General features: G+C 38.4%; 1 protein-coding gene across 1 annotated transcript in view; it reads right to left on the bottom strand.

Moving 5' to 3' along the window:
• Positions 1-13,099: 13,099 nt before the first annotated feature.
• The window catches only part of Ufc1 (Ubiquitin-fold modifier conjugating enzyme 1), a 31,101-nt gene continuing 28,373 nt past the window's right edge, over positions 13,100-15,827 (bottom strand). The window contains exon 4 of the mRNA XM_067143497.2: positions 13,100-13,448. Within this exon, the coding sequence (XP_066999598.1) occupies positions 13,368-13,448 (81 nt within the window). The 3' untranslated portion in view covers positions 13,100-13,367. The remainder of the gene's footprint in view (positions 13,449-15,827) is intronic.

Here is a 15,827-nt window from a genome sequence, read left to right as displayed (position 1 = left end):
TGCTAAAGAGTAGTGGAGCAAGAAATGATCCTTGTGGTAGACCATCATTTAGTACCTAAGGCTTGGTTGCATTGCCATTTAGATGTACTTCAAATACTCTATTGCATAACTTGTTGTTGAGAAGTGTTGCAAGGGTTTTACAAGGAATAATCTTTAAGAATTTCAGTACCATACCTTGTCGCCACACCGTGTCATAAGCCGATGTTAGGTCCACAAACACTGCGATAGTTTTCTTCTTCTCCTGAAATCCATTCTCAGTGTGGTTGGCGAGTGCCAATACTTGGTCACAGCAGCTTCTGTTTGGTCGTAATCCAGCTTGTTCGACTGGTATGTGTTGGAGGGCTGTGGCCGAGATTCTGTTGTAGACCATTCTCTCGATTAGCTTGTAGCATATACTTAAGAATGCGATGGGTCGATAATCTTCTGGACTGTTTCCGCTTTCCCAGGCTTCAGGATGGCAACTATTTTTGTTCTCTTGAGCAGGGATGGGAGCCTACCGTTCCGTAAGAATTTAACTAACCAGTCCAGAGTTCTAGGACCACAGTGTTTCAGGAACTCTGGGTATATTCTATCTAATCCAGCTACTTTAACTGTTTTTATTTCTTTCAGAGCTGCTGAAGTCTCTGCAACATTGAAGTCTCCCGAAAATTGTGTGTTTGGTTCAGTCAGGGATAGTTTGTTTCTTAGCTCTTTCTTAAGTTTCTTAGTTTCAACTTTGTTGACACGAGGAGCTCTCTTGGAAAGACTGACAATTCTATTGGCTACATCTACTGGAGATACGTTTGAGCTCTTATTAACATATCTTGGAGTGCTACTTCCAAGTTTTCACAGAAGAGCCCATGCTTTTCTACTCGAGTGTTGGAAATTCATGCTGGATGTCACTGAATTCCATTTTTCTTTTCTGTCAGAATCTAAGCAGTACAATAGTTCGTCAGCAACTTCTGATCTGTTACTTTGTTGGTATTCCTCATACAGCTCATCACACCGCCTGTTCCACTCAGGAATATATTTCCTAAATCCTCTGGGAATATGTTTCTTTGCTACAGAGCACATTAAACCAACAAATCACTCATAGTTGTAAAAGTTTGGTGGAATCCACTGAATGTTGTAATCCAATTCCTTAGTGAAAGCTTCCCAATACGCTTTTCCAAAATTCCAGCGGAGTAGAGGCGTTGATCCTATTATCGGGACTTCAATACCAATTTTTACGAGGATTAGTCTGTGCTGACTTCAAGGAAAGTCACTCGGTACTTTTCTACTGCACTGTAGAGGTCTTCCATCTTTGTCTCAATACAAAACAAAGGTCTGGGTTGGTGTCTTTCTTCCATCTGCCCGAGTGAAAGGAGCCTTTGCCTATAGCATCATACAGTAGGAACACATCTTCTGTTTCTGACCAAGCTAACACACCAAGCCCATCCTCATTAGTGTCCCCATATCTCCCATGATGACTGTGGGGTGCTTCATGTTCTGGATGGCTTCTTTACACCAAGGTTGAGACAGTGGTTTATAAATGTTTACTATTTCCAAGTCTACTACTTTGACTCTGGCTACAAAGATGTCATTAGAGCTTGTGTCTAGAATTTCAACTTGGTCAATATTATTTCGTATGTGCACAGTGGTGCCATAGCATTTGTGGAAGGTAGCCGTAGCAAGGTTGAAGCCTGGTATTTTACATCTGGAGTGAAGTTTGGTTTTGTCTTCACAATGCGTTTGTTGTAGTAACATGACATCTACATGATTGTCGTTTAGGACTTTTAAAAGGTATCACTTTTAGATCGGCTTATACCCTCAATATTTACTTGAAGTATATTCAAATAGGGGCCGGTGTTTATTTACCGATGTTGTTGCTTGGTTCTAGAAGGACAGTTTAGATTAAAATTATGTACCATGATCTAGGTTGAATTGGGAGTGGCGACCCCATTGTAATACTAGCCTATATACGTTTCATTCATTGCATTCCTGACCTGGTCTAAGACTGGAAAACAGGTTGTAGGTTTTCATTCATTTTCATCTAGGTTGAAGTGTACTTTGCTGTTTGCTGGGATATCCGTAAAGCAGAGCTTTAGCTCCAGCAGCCAAGTGCCGTTGCTTACTTAGCACCACCCGAGAGACAGGTGTAGGGTATTTTAAGGTTATACCTATGGACGTGAAGCAACGATAGAAGAATTATTAATCAACTTTATCTGAACCAAAGCACAAAAATAATCGTCAATCAGGTAGAAAAGGCCAGGATTAGAAAAGGAGTTAGACAAGGTTGTCCCCAATCACCGTATTATTTAATATGCTCACTGAGGAAGCTATTCAGATCATGAAGGAGAAGACAATGGGAATAAAAGTCAATGGTGAAAGGATACATTGTCCACCTCACTGGCTGAATGGTCAGCATTGAGGCCTTCAGTTCAGAGGGCCCCAGGTTCGATTCCCGGCCAGGTTGGGGATTTTATTCGTGTTTGATTAATTCTTCTGGCTCGGGCACTAGGTGTTTGTGTTTGTTCCAACACTTTCCTTTTCTTATTCAGTTATAAATTACTAAAATAGACTCCAAATCTAGCAACTAGTCCCTAGAATCGACTACACTGATGTGAACGAACACGAACATAGCACGTGAGATTTACAATTGATATACGCATCGCGATATACAGGTTTCAATAAACATCGCACATTCGGGCGGATTTCTCGTATTAATAAACGTCAATATTTCATTTGAAAAAGACCAATGAGAGAAGGACTTCCGGCCACTGGTGTACAAAGCTGAAATAGCGGGATTTGAAAACAAATGTTTGAAGTTCACCAAAAAATAAGCTAAAATCGGGAGGTGGGAAAAACTGTTGAAAATTGGGAGTCTCCCGCCTAAATCAGGAAAGTTGGCAGTTATGGACCTTGCACCGGAAGTCTGGGTATTGGCAAGTGGCATTCCATCTCGAAGACAAAGAGAACACAGGACTCTCTACCGACCAAGGGCTGTACCAGTTCACCATGATGCCCTTCAGCCTCTGCAACATGCTGGCGACCTTCCAGCAACTGATGGAGGAAACACACCGAGAATCTCTGGAGAGTGTTCCAGAGACTTCAAGGGGCTTACCTGAAGATGAATGCTGTAAAGTGCCAGCTATTCCAGAAGGAGGTGTGCTACCTGGGTCACATCGTGTCGATGGAAGGAGCAGAACACGTCCGGGACTGGCTGGTGCCAAAGGACAAGCGGGAACTCAGGAGCTTCCCCGGCCTTTGCGCCTTCTATTGTAGGTTTATATCCAGCTACACTAACATCTCAAATCCACTTACATAGCTCACCGAGGACAGAAGGCTGTCCCAATGACCGTCAGAGGTGGAGGCTGCCTTCTGTATCCTGATGAAGTGCCTATGTACAGCACCCATCGTTGGATACTCCAAAGCTGGGGAGAAGTTCATCGTGGACACTGATGCCAACAACATGGGAATTGGTGGGGTGCTGTCACAGGTGCAGGATGGCCAGGAGATGATGATCAAATAATTAAGCAAGACGCTGTCGAAAGCCGAGTGGAATTACAGCGTAACGCATCAGGAACTGCTGGCCATCATGAAGACCTTGGAGCACTTCCACAAGTACCTGTATGGACAGCCGTTCCATCTGCGCTCTGATCACTCTGCCCTGACGTGGCTTCTGTAACCTAGAGGGGCAGACACCTCATTGGATACATTGCCTTCAGTATTACGACTTCACTGCTGAGAACCTACAAGGAAGGAGAGACTGCAACGTCGATACTCTGTCCACGAGGCTGTGCCTCAAGAACTGTGTGTACTGTCAGAAAATGGAGAGGCTGGTGGGCACTGTGGACGCCTGGGCCATGAGGACCGTCGCCAGTGAAGGCTAGAATCATGCCGCCCTGAGGAAAGAGCAAGTGAAGGATGATGACATTGGGCAGATTCTGCAGGATGTCAAGTCAGGACAACAGCAGGAATGGAAGGACATTGCTGAACACAGTCCAACCTACAAGGCGTGGTGGGCTCAGTGGACATCTCTTAAGGTCGATGACATTGTACATTTTTAATGATGAAGTTTCAACCCATTTTGAATACAGTACTCTTCCAGATGATTTAAATCTTATTGAAGTTTTAAACAATCAAGTGGACCATTAATTTGCATTTTTTTTGCATTGTCAGCAAATAAAAGCAATTCAGAATTCTTTTTAATGTCATTTATGTAGAGAGTAAAAAGTAAGGGAGCAAGGTGAGACCCTTGAGGAACTCCACTGGTATCAATAATAGGCGCAGAAAAATTATTCCTTATTTTAACGATGTCCGGCTCCATGGCTAAATTGTTAGCGTGCTGGCCTTTGGTCACAGGGGCCCTGGGTTCGATTTCCGGCAGGGTCGGGAATTTTAACCATCATTGGTTCAATTCGCTGGCACTGGGGTTGGGTGTATGTGTCATCTTTATCATCATTTCATCCTTATCACGACACGCAGGTTGCCTACGGGAGTCAAATCAAAAGACCTGCACCGGGTGAGCCGAACATGTCCTCGGACACTCCCAGCACTAAAAGCCATACACCATTTCATTTTTTATTTTAACAATCTGCAGGAGATTCTTAAGATACAATTCAAACCAGGAGAGAAGAGGCCCGTTAATTCCATAACCTGTTAGTTTTTGCAGCAAGATATCATGGTCAACAGCGTTAAAAGCTTTTGAGAAGTTTGTATAAATGCAGTCCACCTGTGAGTGGTTCTCTATTGCATCCAAGAGGAACTGATAGAATAAAAGAAGATTGCTACAGGTTGACCATCCTGAAAAGAATCCATGTTGCTCATCAAGGATTATGTTTCTAAAGAGAGGTGTGATCTTGTCAATTATTGAGTCAAAAATTTTGGAAATATGAGAAGAAATTGTAACTGGTCTATATTGTTTTATGTCAGTTTTATCACCATTTTCAAAAACTGGACTAACAAATCCTTTCTTCCATTCCTCTGGGAAAACACCTTGGGTAAATGATAAGTTGAACAGATAAAAGAGTGCTTCACATAAAATAAATGAGCAGTACTTGAGCAGGGAAGTTGAAACACCATCAGGTCCTACAGTTTTCTTTAATTCCAGAAATATCAGTTTGTAGTAAACTTCTGCCTTACTAATGTTTATAACTGACAGATTTTACAGAGAAAAGATAGTCATATAACATACTATTACTATTCTTTTTTCGTCGCCATAAGACCTATCTGTGTCGGTGCGACGTAAAGCCCCTAGCAAAAAAAAAATTCTTTTTTTGTAATTTGCTTTACGTCACACCGACACAGATATGTCTTACAGCGACGATGGGATAGGAAAGGCCTAGGAATTGGAAGGAAGCGGCCGTGGCCTTAAGTTACAGTCCCGGCATTTGCCTGGTGTGAAAATGGGAAACCATCTTCAGGGCTGCCGACAGTGGGGTTCGAACCCACTATCTCCCGATTACTGGGTACTGGCCACACTTAAGCGACTGCAGCTATCGAGCTCGGTATATTGCTATTCTGATAAGAAGAATAAACAGATGAAAAGTGTTTAGCAAAAAGACTGACAATGTTTTCTCCAGTATCTGCTGTAACTTCATTAAGATGCACTGTTGAAGGAATATTATTACATGACCTTTTAGAACTTAGATATTGCCAGAATTTCTGTGGATTGAAAGTAATACTTTGTTCATAGTTGGAGACATAGTTTGTATAGCAAGATTTGGATTCAGACTTGCATTCATTTCTTAATTTCGAGAAATGCTGATAATCACTATTGAGACCCGCTATTTTGTACCACTTATGTGATGTCTTCCTTTCGATAATCAGCGACTTCAATTTATTCAGCTATCTTTTGAAGGCATTTTAATTTCATGCCATATAGGCTCTCAGTGAATCAATTTCAACGTTCCGTATTACACTACCAGGCAGAGTAATTCACCTATCTCTTGGCTTATCTATGGCTGAGTTTTTAATTAATAATGTCAGGTAAACACCGACTGTGTTACCAGAGATCATTTACATGCTGAAATGAAATGTCGTACGGCTTTTAGTGCTGGGATATCCCAAGACGGGTTCGGCTCGCCAGGTGCAGGTCTTTCAATTTGACATCTGTAGGCGACCTGCGCGTCGTGATGAGGATGAAATGATGATGATGAAGACAACACATACACCCAGCCCCTGTGCCATTGGAATTAACCAACTAAGGTTAAAATCCCCGGCCCGGCCAAGAATCGAACCCGGGACCCTCTGAACCGAAGGCCAGTACGCTGACCGTTCAGCCAACGAGTCGGACATTTACATGCTGACATTGTATGACAACGTCGAACTGATAATTTTTTCACCGTTCAAAAATCTGATCACCCCCTGACGGATAGGCCGATATTTTAAATTCACAGAGGGAGCTAAGCAGGAGGTTTTATGAAGAAGGGACAGGAAAGAAGAGATGCCACAGCAAAAATATTACATGGTTTGTTAAGTACATATTTTAGTTTTATTGGTATCACAGTAACAATTAAGATGGTGGTGACGACGACGACGATGATGATGATGATGATGATGATGATGATGATGAAGATGAATCTACAAAACAAACACATAAACAAGCCCCATGGTACTACAGTTCTGATAGGCCTTGGCCTACCAAGCAGCCCTAGTCAGCCCAAAGGCCTACAGATTACCAGATGCTGTGTGGTCAGTACGAAGAATTTTCTCAAGTATTATTCTTGGCTTTCTATACCAGGGCCATGTTACCTCACCGTCAGATAGCTCCTCAATTACAATCACATAGGCTGAGTAGACTACGATCCAGCCTAAAGATCCACGTAAAAATCCCTGAACTGGCCAGAAATTGAACCTGGCGCCTCCAGATAAGAGGCAGGCACTCTACCCCTGGACCATGGGCTAGTTGCTAGGATGTATATGTACCATAAATATCTAAAATGTGCAAAACACAGTAATATGAAAAAGAAATGAAAAAAATCAAATTTTTAAAACTTATAAGTAGCCAATTAATAAATAATTTCATTCTTCTAAATAAGTGCCAAATCATTCCAGAACTATTTCTGTTGACATATTTTACTTATTTTGAACAAACAACACGACTGTGCTATCTGGTATCTCTTCAAACTCTACCCCTAGATCTCTAGTCTACGACTTACCTTGTGTTTCGGACATCATCTTAAATTTGTTGCATACAATTAGACAATTGCATAATGCACCGTCACATACCAAATTACCTAATTATGACACGATTACTATAAAACATTGTAAGGAATTATTTATTTCATCTCCAAAATCTCTGTAAACATAAGCACTGGTCAAGAGGATATTGAATGTGGGGTCTGATAAATTATATGTGATAATTATGTACACCTACAGTAGCCATCACTTTTTGTACTTAGCCTACTCATTCGTGTACTTACCACTGCATACAATGCCAGAATATATGTCCTTTATAATTATGTTATACTACGTCAATAATAGACCTCAGTAGAAATGAAAAGCCTAGCCGCTCACTGACATGTATTTATGGAATGGAGAAGGACCATGGTTGGTTATTTGCATACTAGGCACAAAAAACATTCAACTCCGCCTACCTGTAGGCCTATGACACGCTGCTCACCGCACAATGCGAAGAGAATGCTCTCTAGATCTCTTGGCATTTCTAGCGAGAAACAGGTACTTCCACTAGTCTCGAGACGCCATCTCAGATCGCCCATCACTACCGACCACGTGTCTTCTTTTAACATGAAGGCTTTGGGTTGAACAGCGGTTGCTCAGTAGGTGAAGACCCAACAGGGCTGTAGCACCATGAAGTCGTATTTGTTTCAGTCACACTTTTATATGCAAGGATTTTTTTTTTTTTCAAGTCAGAAAATTACCACTCTATTCACATTATTTTTACATTTATTAGCTTTTACTATTTTTAGATTTATGCCGCCATTAACTCGGTATTTAAAAGTTCATGGTACCTGACACATATGTGACTTATTGAGGTGGTTTTCTGCAACACATTTCGGGAAGTTGAGACTATAAAGATTACTACCATGCTGTTGGATAATCTTGATGAAATGAGTCTGAATATATGCAGTTTCTCTCTTCACCACCATTGTTCTCAAAGTAAATCTCACAGAATTGTAAAAGACCGAGTTGCATCATTAAATGTTTAAAATCCTTCCTATATTTGGTGAAAGTTATGTAAGCTGATAGAGTCCAGGGCCAGCGAATGAAAGACACCTCAAGTGAAGGAGATCAATCTCTTTAGTGGAAATCAACTTTATTCATCTGCATCTAGATCTATCTCACAAGTGACAGTCTTAAACTTCCTTCGAGATCTGTCTCATGAGATGCATCTCATTTTTAATCATATCACCCAATGAAGTTTGGTAAACTGCCAATACAGTGCAGTACTGACCTTCCTGTGTAAGCCTGTTGGGCTGAATTTGCCATCATTGTATGGCTATGATGATGATGATGTATGGCCAATCAGATAATCTCACGATTTCTCAAACATTTATATTTAACCCCTTAACTGGGTTTGACGCCTAAATGCATCAACAGCTGTCGCACGAGTATTGGGTTTGACGCCTTTAGGCGTTCTTGTACTTCTAAATGTGTTCTTACGTAGGGTTAGGTGCCTATAGGCGTCTGGCTATTCTTAATCACTTCTGCCATCTACTATCGTAATTTAAAACTAATTCCATTCATATTATATGTGATTATTGCTGTCCTATTCCTTTCTTTCCAGTCTCACGCCAGTTGGGTAGATTGTGCCCAGGCGGTAGTCCGACAGCTGTCTCATGTTGCCTCGTACGGTCTGCACCATATGTACATTGAAATTACTAAATTTGCAATTTGTTGTCATCGTCATTGTTGTTATTATGATACAGTTGTTCTGCGAACTCCATTGTCCATGTTCTGATAACTTTTTGTAAATTGATCTGTAATATGGTGGTAAACTGTTCCGTGTGACGTGAACATGGCTTGGTTAGGAAAGATGTTGAATTATCTGAGAACCCGCCGACCAGAAGTAGGAATCACTGACGAAAACGTTGTGTTATGTGCCTGTCAAACCAAAGGCGACGGGAAATTGTCTACTGCTGTGAGGAATGTGACGTGGCACTTTGTCCTTGCCCGTGCTTCCGTATTTACCACACTGTGCGCAATTTCTGAATGACCTATGAACCAGAAAGTATGTAGAACCTATTACAGTATTTATTTACATAGTTTACGCCCACATTGGAGCACTTAAATCAAACCCAAATACATTTATGTTAACAAAGAATTAACTGAAGATTTAGCTTGCATAATCTTCTTCCTTTCCCAAAACCTCTTCATTCTGGCTGACCTGGCTGCCCTTTCTTCATCAGATATGACATATTGTTTGTGTTGTACAGTTTTTAATGACAATCTCATTTGTTTGTTCTTGAGAATCCTTTTTTCTTCTATATTTTCAATTTGCTTCATTGTAATATTCAGCTCTTCTAAATCATTATGAACTTCTTTAAACCAATTATTTTTTGTTTTACTTTTCCAAAAGTAATTAAATAGTTGTTTTATTATCCTATTATCATTTAATCTAGAAAGATGACAGAAAAAGGTAATTCTTCTTTTTTTCTCATCGTATCTATTATAGATTCACTTTCCCTATAAACCACTGCATTAGGCAATAATCTCCACTGTCCATCCACCTGATGTTTTTTATTAATGATTGTTCTGAGTATCCTTCTGTCAACCTTTTGCAGTGTATGAGTTGTTGCTTTGGTGTTCAATTTAAATAGTATTTCACAAGCATAAGTCACTTCAGGTTTAATGACGGAACAGTAATGTTGAAGTTTAGCATTCATTGAAAGAGATTTTTTCTTGTACGTTGGCCATGTAATTCATTTTGCTTTTTTATAACTTAAATGTTCTGCTTTCTATTGATGATTTTTCATTGGAGTTCCAAGTTATAATTTCACCAAGATATTTAAACTTATTCACAATTTTAATTTGTTTGGTATTGGCTAAGGTAATTGTTGGTGGTGTAACAGGGAAGGTTGGCATTATGTTTGTTTTTTCATATGAAATTTGCAATCCAACTTTTCTTGCTATGTTATCAAGTTCTTCCATTTGCAATTTAGCTTCTTCCATATCATTAGCAAGTAGTGCAAGATCATCAGTGAAAGCTAAACAATTGAGTCTTATTTTTCTGCCAATCTTGATGTTAGGTTGACACACCTTATTCCATTCCCGCATGATTTTTCCCAACACACAATTTATTAAACAATAATGGTGAGAGTCCATCTCCCTGCCGAAGTCCAGTATTAATGTCAAATGGCTTTGAGAGTTCATTTCTAAATCTGACTTTAGATTTAGTGTTCTTAAGGGCAATTCCAATAAGACGAATAAGTTTCGGATGTAAACCAAATTCTTGTAGGATATTCAATAATGACTCACGATGGATACTATCATACGCCTTTTTAAAATCAACAAAAGTGATAACTAACTTTTTGTTTCAAACCCTATGATGCTTCATAATCCAATTTAAACTGATAATTTGATCTGGACAACTTCTCCCTGGACGAAAGCCTCCTTGGTATTCTCCAAGTTCACAGTCAAGTTGTTCTTGAATTCTCATGTATAATACTTTGAAAAATTTTTGTAAGTGATATCCAGCAATGATATCCCCCAATAATTGTTGAGATCTGATCTATCACCATTTTATGTAAAGGGTGTATTATCGCCATATTCCACTCTTCGGACAATTTTTCAGTGTTCCAAATGTCTATGAGGTATTTATGTAAATTCTGAATGGTTTGTGTATTAGCATTCTTCCATATTTCTGCAGTTAGTTGATTCTCCCCTGAAGCTATGTAATTTTTAAATGAATCGATGGCTTTCAACACTTCATTGTAATCTGGTGGTATAACCTTTTCTAATGGTGTTTTATCTTTTGAATGAAAGTCATACTCTAGGTATTGTGTTGGTTCTTCGCTATTAAGTAATTCTTGAAAGTATTGAGCTAAAATTTCTGCATTCTCTTGGTTACTATGTGCCAGTTTTCCATTTGTATTTCTCATCATAAGTGTTGGTGGAGTATAGTTTGATTGGTATTGTCGGAACGTTTTATAAAAATCCCTCGTCTTATGTTGTATCAATGCTTCATCTATTGCGTTTAATGATTCTTTGTGATAATTTCTCTTAACCCTTCTGATTTCTTTGGCTGTTTGTTTTCTAGCATTATTTAGTTCTTCACGGAACTTTTCTGTTCTCTTTTGTTGATCATTCAACCATGCTTTGTGCCTGTTTTGAATCGCTGTGTCACACTCCACATTCCACCAAGCATGTTTCTTTCGTTTTTTAACAGGAGCAATTTCTTCAGCTATGGTTTTTAATTTTTCAATTACCGTCCCCAAATTGTCGCTTAGAGGAGTTTTAGACCTTTCAAAATACAGTTTATTATTAATTAAATAACTAGGGTCATACTTCTTCTTCCTATTGGATTTGGATATTTTGTTCTTTTTTGGCGTTAATTTTATTTTAAACTTGGAAATATAGTGATCTGAATCTATGTCTACCCCACGGAGTACTTTCACATTATAAATTTCTTTGTGATAATTCTTGGGCCACATGGTCAATCTGGAACTTCCCCAATTTAATATTAGGGCATTTCCAAGTCATTAGTTTGTGTGGTCTTCTTTTAAACCTTGTAGATTCCAAAATTAATCCATGATCTATACAAAGATCAATTAATCTTTGACCATTTTTATTTGCCATTTACCCACTACTGTACAAAATTGTTTTTCTTTTCCTATTTTAGCATTAAAGTCACAATGTAAAATTTTAATATGTGTATCAGAGATACCTGATATCAACTGGTCCAATTCTTCCCAAAATTTTTCTGTTTCCTCCTTTTCTTTGTTATTGTCATCATTCGTTGAGGCCTGGACATTTATCAATGTGTATGTTTTATTCTCTACTTTAACTGAAAACTTGAAAAATGCCATCATAATAATGAAAGGAACACTTTTTATATTCACTTTTGTATGAACACACTGTGTATATATTTATGGGTTTACAAACAAAACGGTAATAACATAATGCTATTGAATTTCTACTATATCACTAATAATTTCAATAAATCAAGTAAAATTTTCTGTTGAGTATTTACATCTGCCGCACGCTACTGTACCCATTTCAAAAGTGCACGTTGCGCTGAATAATTACCCACTGGCTGGTTGACATTATGAAATTATTCCCCAGTTAAGGGGTTAATTACATATGCTTCCGTGGTCTTAGCCCAATTTAGAAAATTCTGCTTGCAAAGATCTAGTGTTTACCCAAGTTTTGTGACCATCCACTCAACAACATCAACAGTGTATAATGATTACTATTATGCCCGGCTCCATGGCTGGAATTTTAACCATCATTGGTTAATTCCGCTGTCTTCATCATCATTTCATCCTCATCATGACACGCAGGTCACCTGGTCGTCAAATCAAAACATCTGCACCTGGTGAGCCGAACATGTCCTCGGACACTCCCGGCACTAAAAGCCATATGCTATTTCATTTCATTATTATTGCACATCCAACTATACATTTGCTCAAAGAAACATATGTCTGTTAGTCATACAATTTACAGAAAGATAAGATAAGCCAGATAATAGGATAAACATGTTTCTCAATGTGACTTGATTTGACAGTCGTTTGTTCCTTTCCATTTTATTTGTCTAATTGAATGATGTTTGAGGTATCACAATATTTCTTAAAGTTATACACTGTGTGCTTGAAAACCAAAATTTCCTGTACTTTATGATCAGTTACTTTTCTGTGGAAATTTTCAATAAATTGAGATCACTGTATACAACTTGGTGATATGGCAAAATTTTTCAGATGTGTGAAAGCAATTTTTGTGGTAGAAAATTTTTAGTATTATACACTCTTCAAATGTTCAGTTGCATTTCAATAAATGATTTGTCACAATGTGGAAATATCTTTCTGCAACTTTAACATTTTGGTACAGAAGTTTCTCATTGTTGTAATTACAGAAGTGTATAGAAGGTATATATTCTACCTTGCTTAAAATGGAATGTAAACATGAGATATTCTGTTAGGAGTACACTGTAGTTAAATAAGTAAATAAAATGCTTAGATCAGCTTCTTTTAAAATAATATTTATTTCAAAAATTGTACTTAATTATAAAATAAAATATCACTGAAGCTCATTTACACAAGAAAATCTCCACTTACTGTTTTGAGGTCCAACTACTTCATACAAGAAAATAGTGACTACACAGCATAAGGATGAGATAGAATCAAGAGGATTTTAATTGATTTAATGGAAGTTCTTTCCAACTGAAATGCCTTCTGCTTGGTTGAGCTTCATTAAGTTGGTCGCTTTTATTTTCCTCCAGTTATTTGTCATCCATCAGTTTTCTCCTTGTAAGTCACAATTCCTTTCTCAATCATATCTGGAATTTCAACTGCCAACCATGGTCCAAGCTGAAATATTAACAAATGTACAGTAAATGTGACAAAATTTGCATTTAGTAGAGATGTGAGAAAAGACTGTTTATTGCACCAATAAAATAAGACAGGAAGTTAAGGAGGAAGATAGGAATTCAATGACAGGCTAGTGTGGGCAACAGGAGCAAAAAAGTAGAGACAAGAACCAACATGAAAACACTTGAAGATGAGAATTCCAACACTTCACACATAACCATGGACTTCCTTCCCCTTCTATTACTTAAAAATTATGAAAATTGTTAACTTTACCCTGTTACCTTTCTTTATTAACCCTCCCCCAATTCTGAAAACTTTATTACTATTAACAAAAATGTGCACAATGTGCAAAATATAAAATAGTACATTATGCAACAAGCCTATAATGGCAATAATTAAGACACGGGTATGTTTATAAAATGAACGAAGCAGGTTTTATAATTTCCAGACGAATGTCTTAATTACCATCATAGGCGAATTGCATACGACTGTTTATTCTCGACGATAATTATTTCTGTTAAGATGTCACTTCACAGTTGAGTTTACTGAACAAAGCGCATGCGCTGGGTTATTGATTTTCTGTGTGTGGATCAGAGACCTTGATGATGTCATTTGTTTTCAAAGCTTTGATAGAAGGTTATCATAACCTAGCTTGATTTCAAATACAAATTGTTTATTGTACAGTCGGTGAAGTGCATTTGCAGGAATGTGCTGTGTGGTTGTGGAATACTGGAAGTAGAAGGTGCACTGGCTGAGATGGTTTAGTGAGCGATACTTAGAGGACTTGCAGGCTATCTTTCTCGGAACCTACGGTGAATGAGTAGGATGTTGATGAAATACATATTTTCCCTGAAATGCTACCGGGATTATCTACATTCCGACTTGGACGCAGCTGGGGTAGGCTTGTCTTGCACTGAATATCAGCAATACACACTTGTTTCATAAATCTGATCTAGTAAAATTCAGATCTTGCCTTGACTTTAATGATTTTGGCTGATGATGGCCTCTAGCAAGACCAAAACTAGTATCAAATACAGTATATGTTACGTTTTTTAGGTTACAATAAATAGTATTGAATTGGTGGAAAACTTTTAGCACGTTTTACATTATGTTGAATAAAATATGTTCCAGATAGCTGCGTTTTTCTATGAGAATTTAGAATGTGTTCTCATAGGCCATAGCGTTTGGCACGTGTATCTGCATTCTGATGTCTTCTATGAAGAAAGTTTCTTTTGGTAAGACATAAGTCAGTCTTAATGGTGCTATCTTCCCGATAACCAGGATTTGTTTCATATAACAAGCTTTAACTTTCTCTAGCATTATGAGGTCGTTAATTTTAAGTATATCCCAGGTTATATGGATCCCAAAGTTGCTACTGGTGCTATAGCTGTTTTAAATAGTATCATTGCTTTTTTTTTTTTTTTGTTGAAAGTTTTTGCGATTACTGAATGCTGTAAATTGCTTTTATTGCTGGTGTTGCTCTTTCTTTGATATAGTTTTTGAAAGATGCCAATGTTGTTTGAAGAGTAACTCTGAGATATTTGAAATTTGTTACTACTTCTAGAGGTTTATTTTCAAGGATCAATGTATTTTTTGGAGAGAGTTCACCACCTCTTCGGAAAGTCATCTGTTTGGTTTTGTTGTAATTTATTTGTAAGTCATTTTCAGGGCCCATGAAGTGAGTCTGTTTAGTACCTTCTGCAGCTCTTCTCTGTCTTCTGAAACCTATTACCATATCACCTGCATAGAAGTATGGATGAACTGTCCTTAATGATATTTGTAATGTCTGCTGTCATGACGTTGAACAGTAATGGGCTAATTGGATCTCCTTGTAGAACACCATTAGTTTGAATTAAACTCTTGGATAAGGTGATATCATCAGATATTTGGATGAAATTGTATTTTAAGATGTCTGAAAGTATTTGTTATTTGGTGTGCTTCGCCAATCAACAGACAGATTTCGGATGAGTGTTTCCCTATTTATGAAATCTAAGGCTTTTCTCTTTGGAAGAAACTGATCTGCAGTCTGAAACATGGAAAAAACTACCACAGCGTGGAAAAGGTGTCTCGCATTTTTCAGAATGAACACAAACACCTGGATTACAACGGAGAATGCTAATTGCTTTACGTTGCACTGACACAGATAGGTCTTATGGCGACAATGGGACCGGATTGGCCTAGAAATAGGAAGGAAGCGGCCGTGGCCTTAATTAAGGTACAGCCCCAGCATTTGCTTGGTGAGAACATGGGAAACCACGGAAAACCATCTTCAGGGCTGCCCACAGCAGGGTTCAAACCCACTATCTCCCAGATGAGAGCTCACAGCTGCGCGCCCCTGACCGCACAGCCAACTCGCCCGGTACAACGGAGAAAGGACTT

The sequence above is a fragment of the Anabrus simplex genome, chromosome 1, assembly GCF_040414725.1.
Source record: "Anabrus simplex isolate iqAnaSimp1 chromosome 1, ASM4041472v1, whole genome shotgun sequence".
Lineage (NCBI taxonomy): Eukaryota > Metazoa > Arthropoda > Insecta > Orthoptera > Tettigoniidae > Anabrus > Anabrus simplex.
The sequence above is the reverse complement of the archived record's forward strand: the minus strand, read 5'-3'. Positions and strand labels throughout refer to the sequence as shown.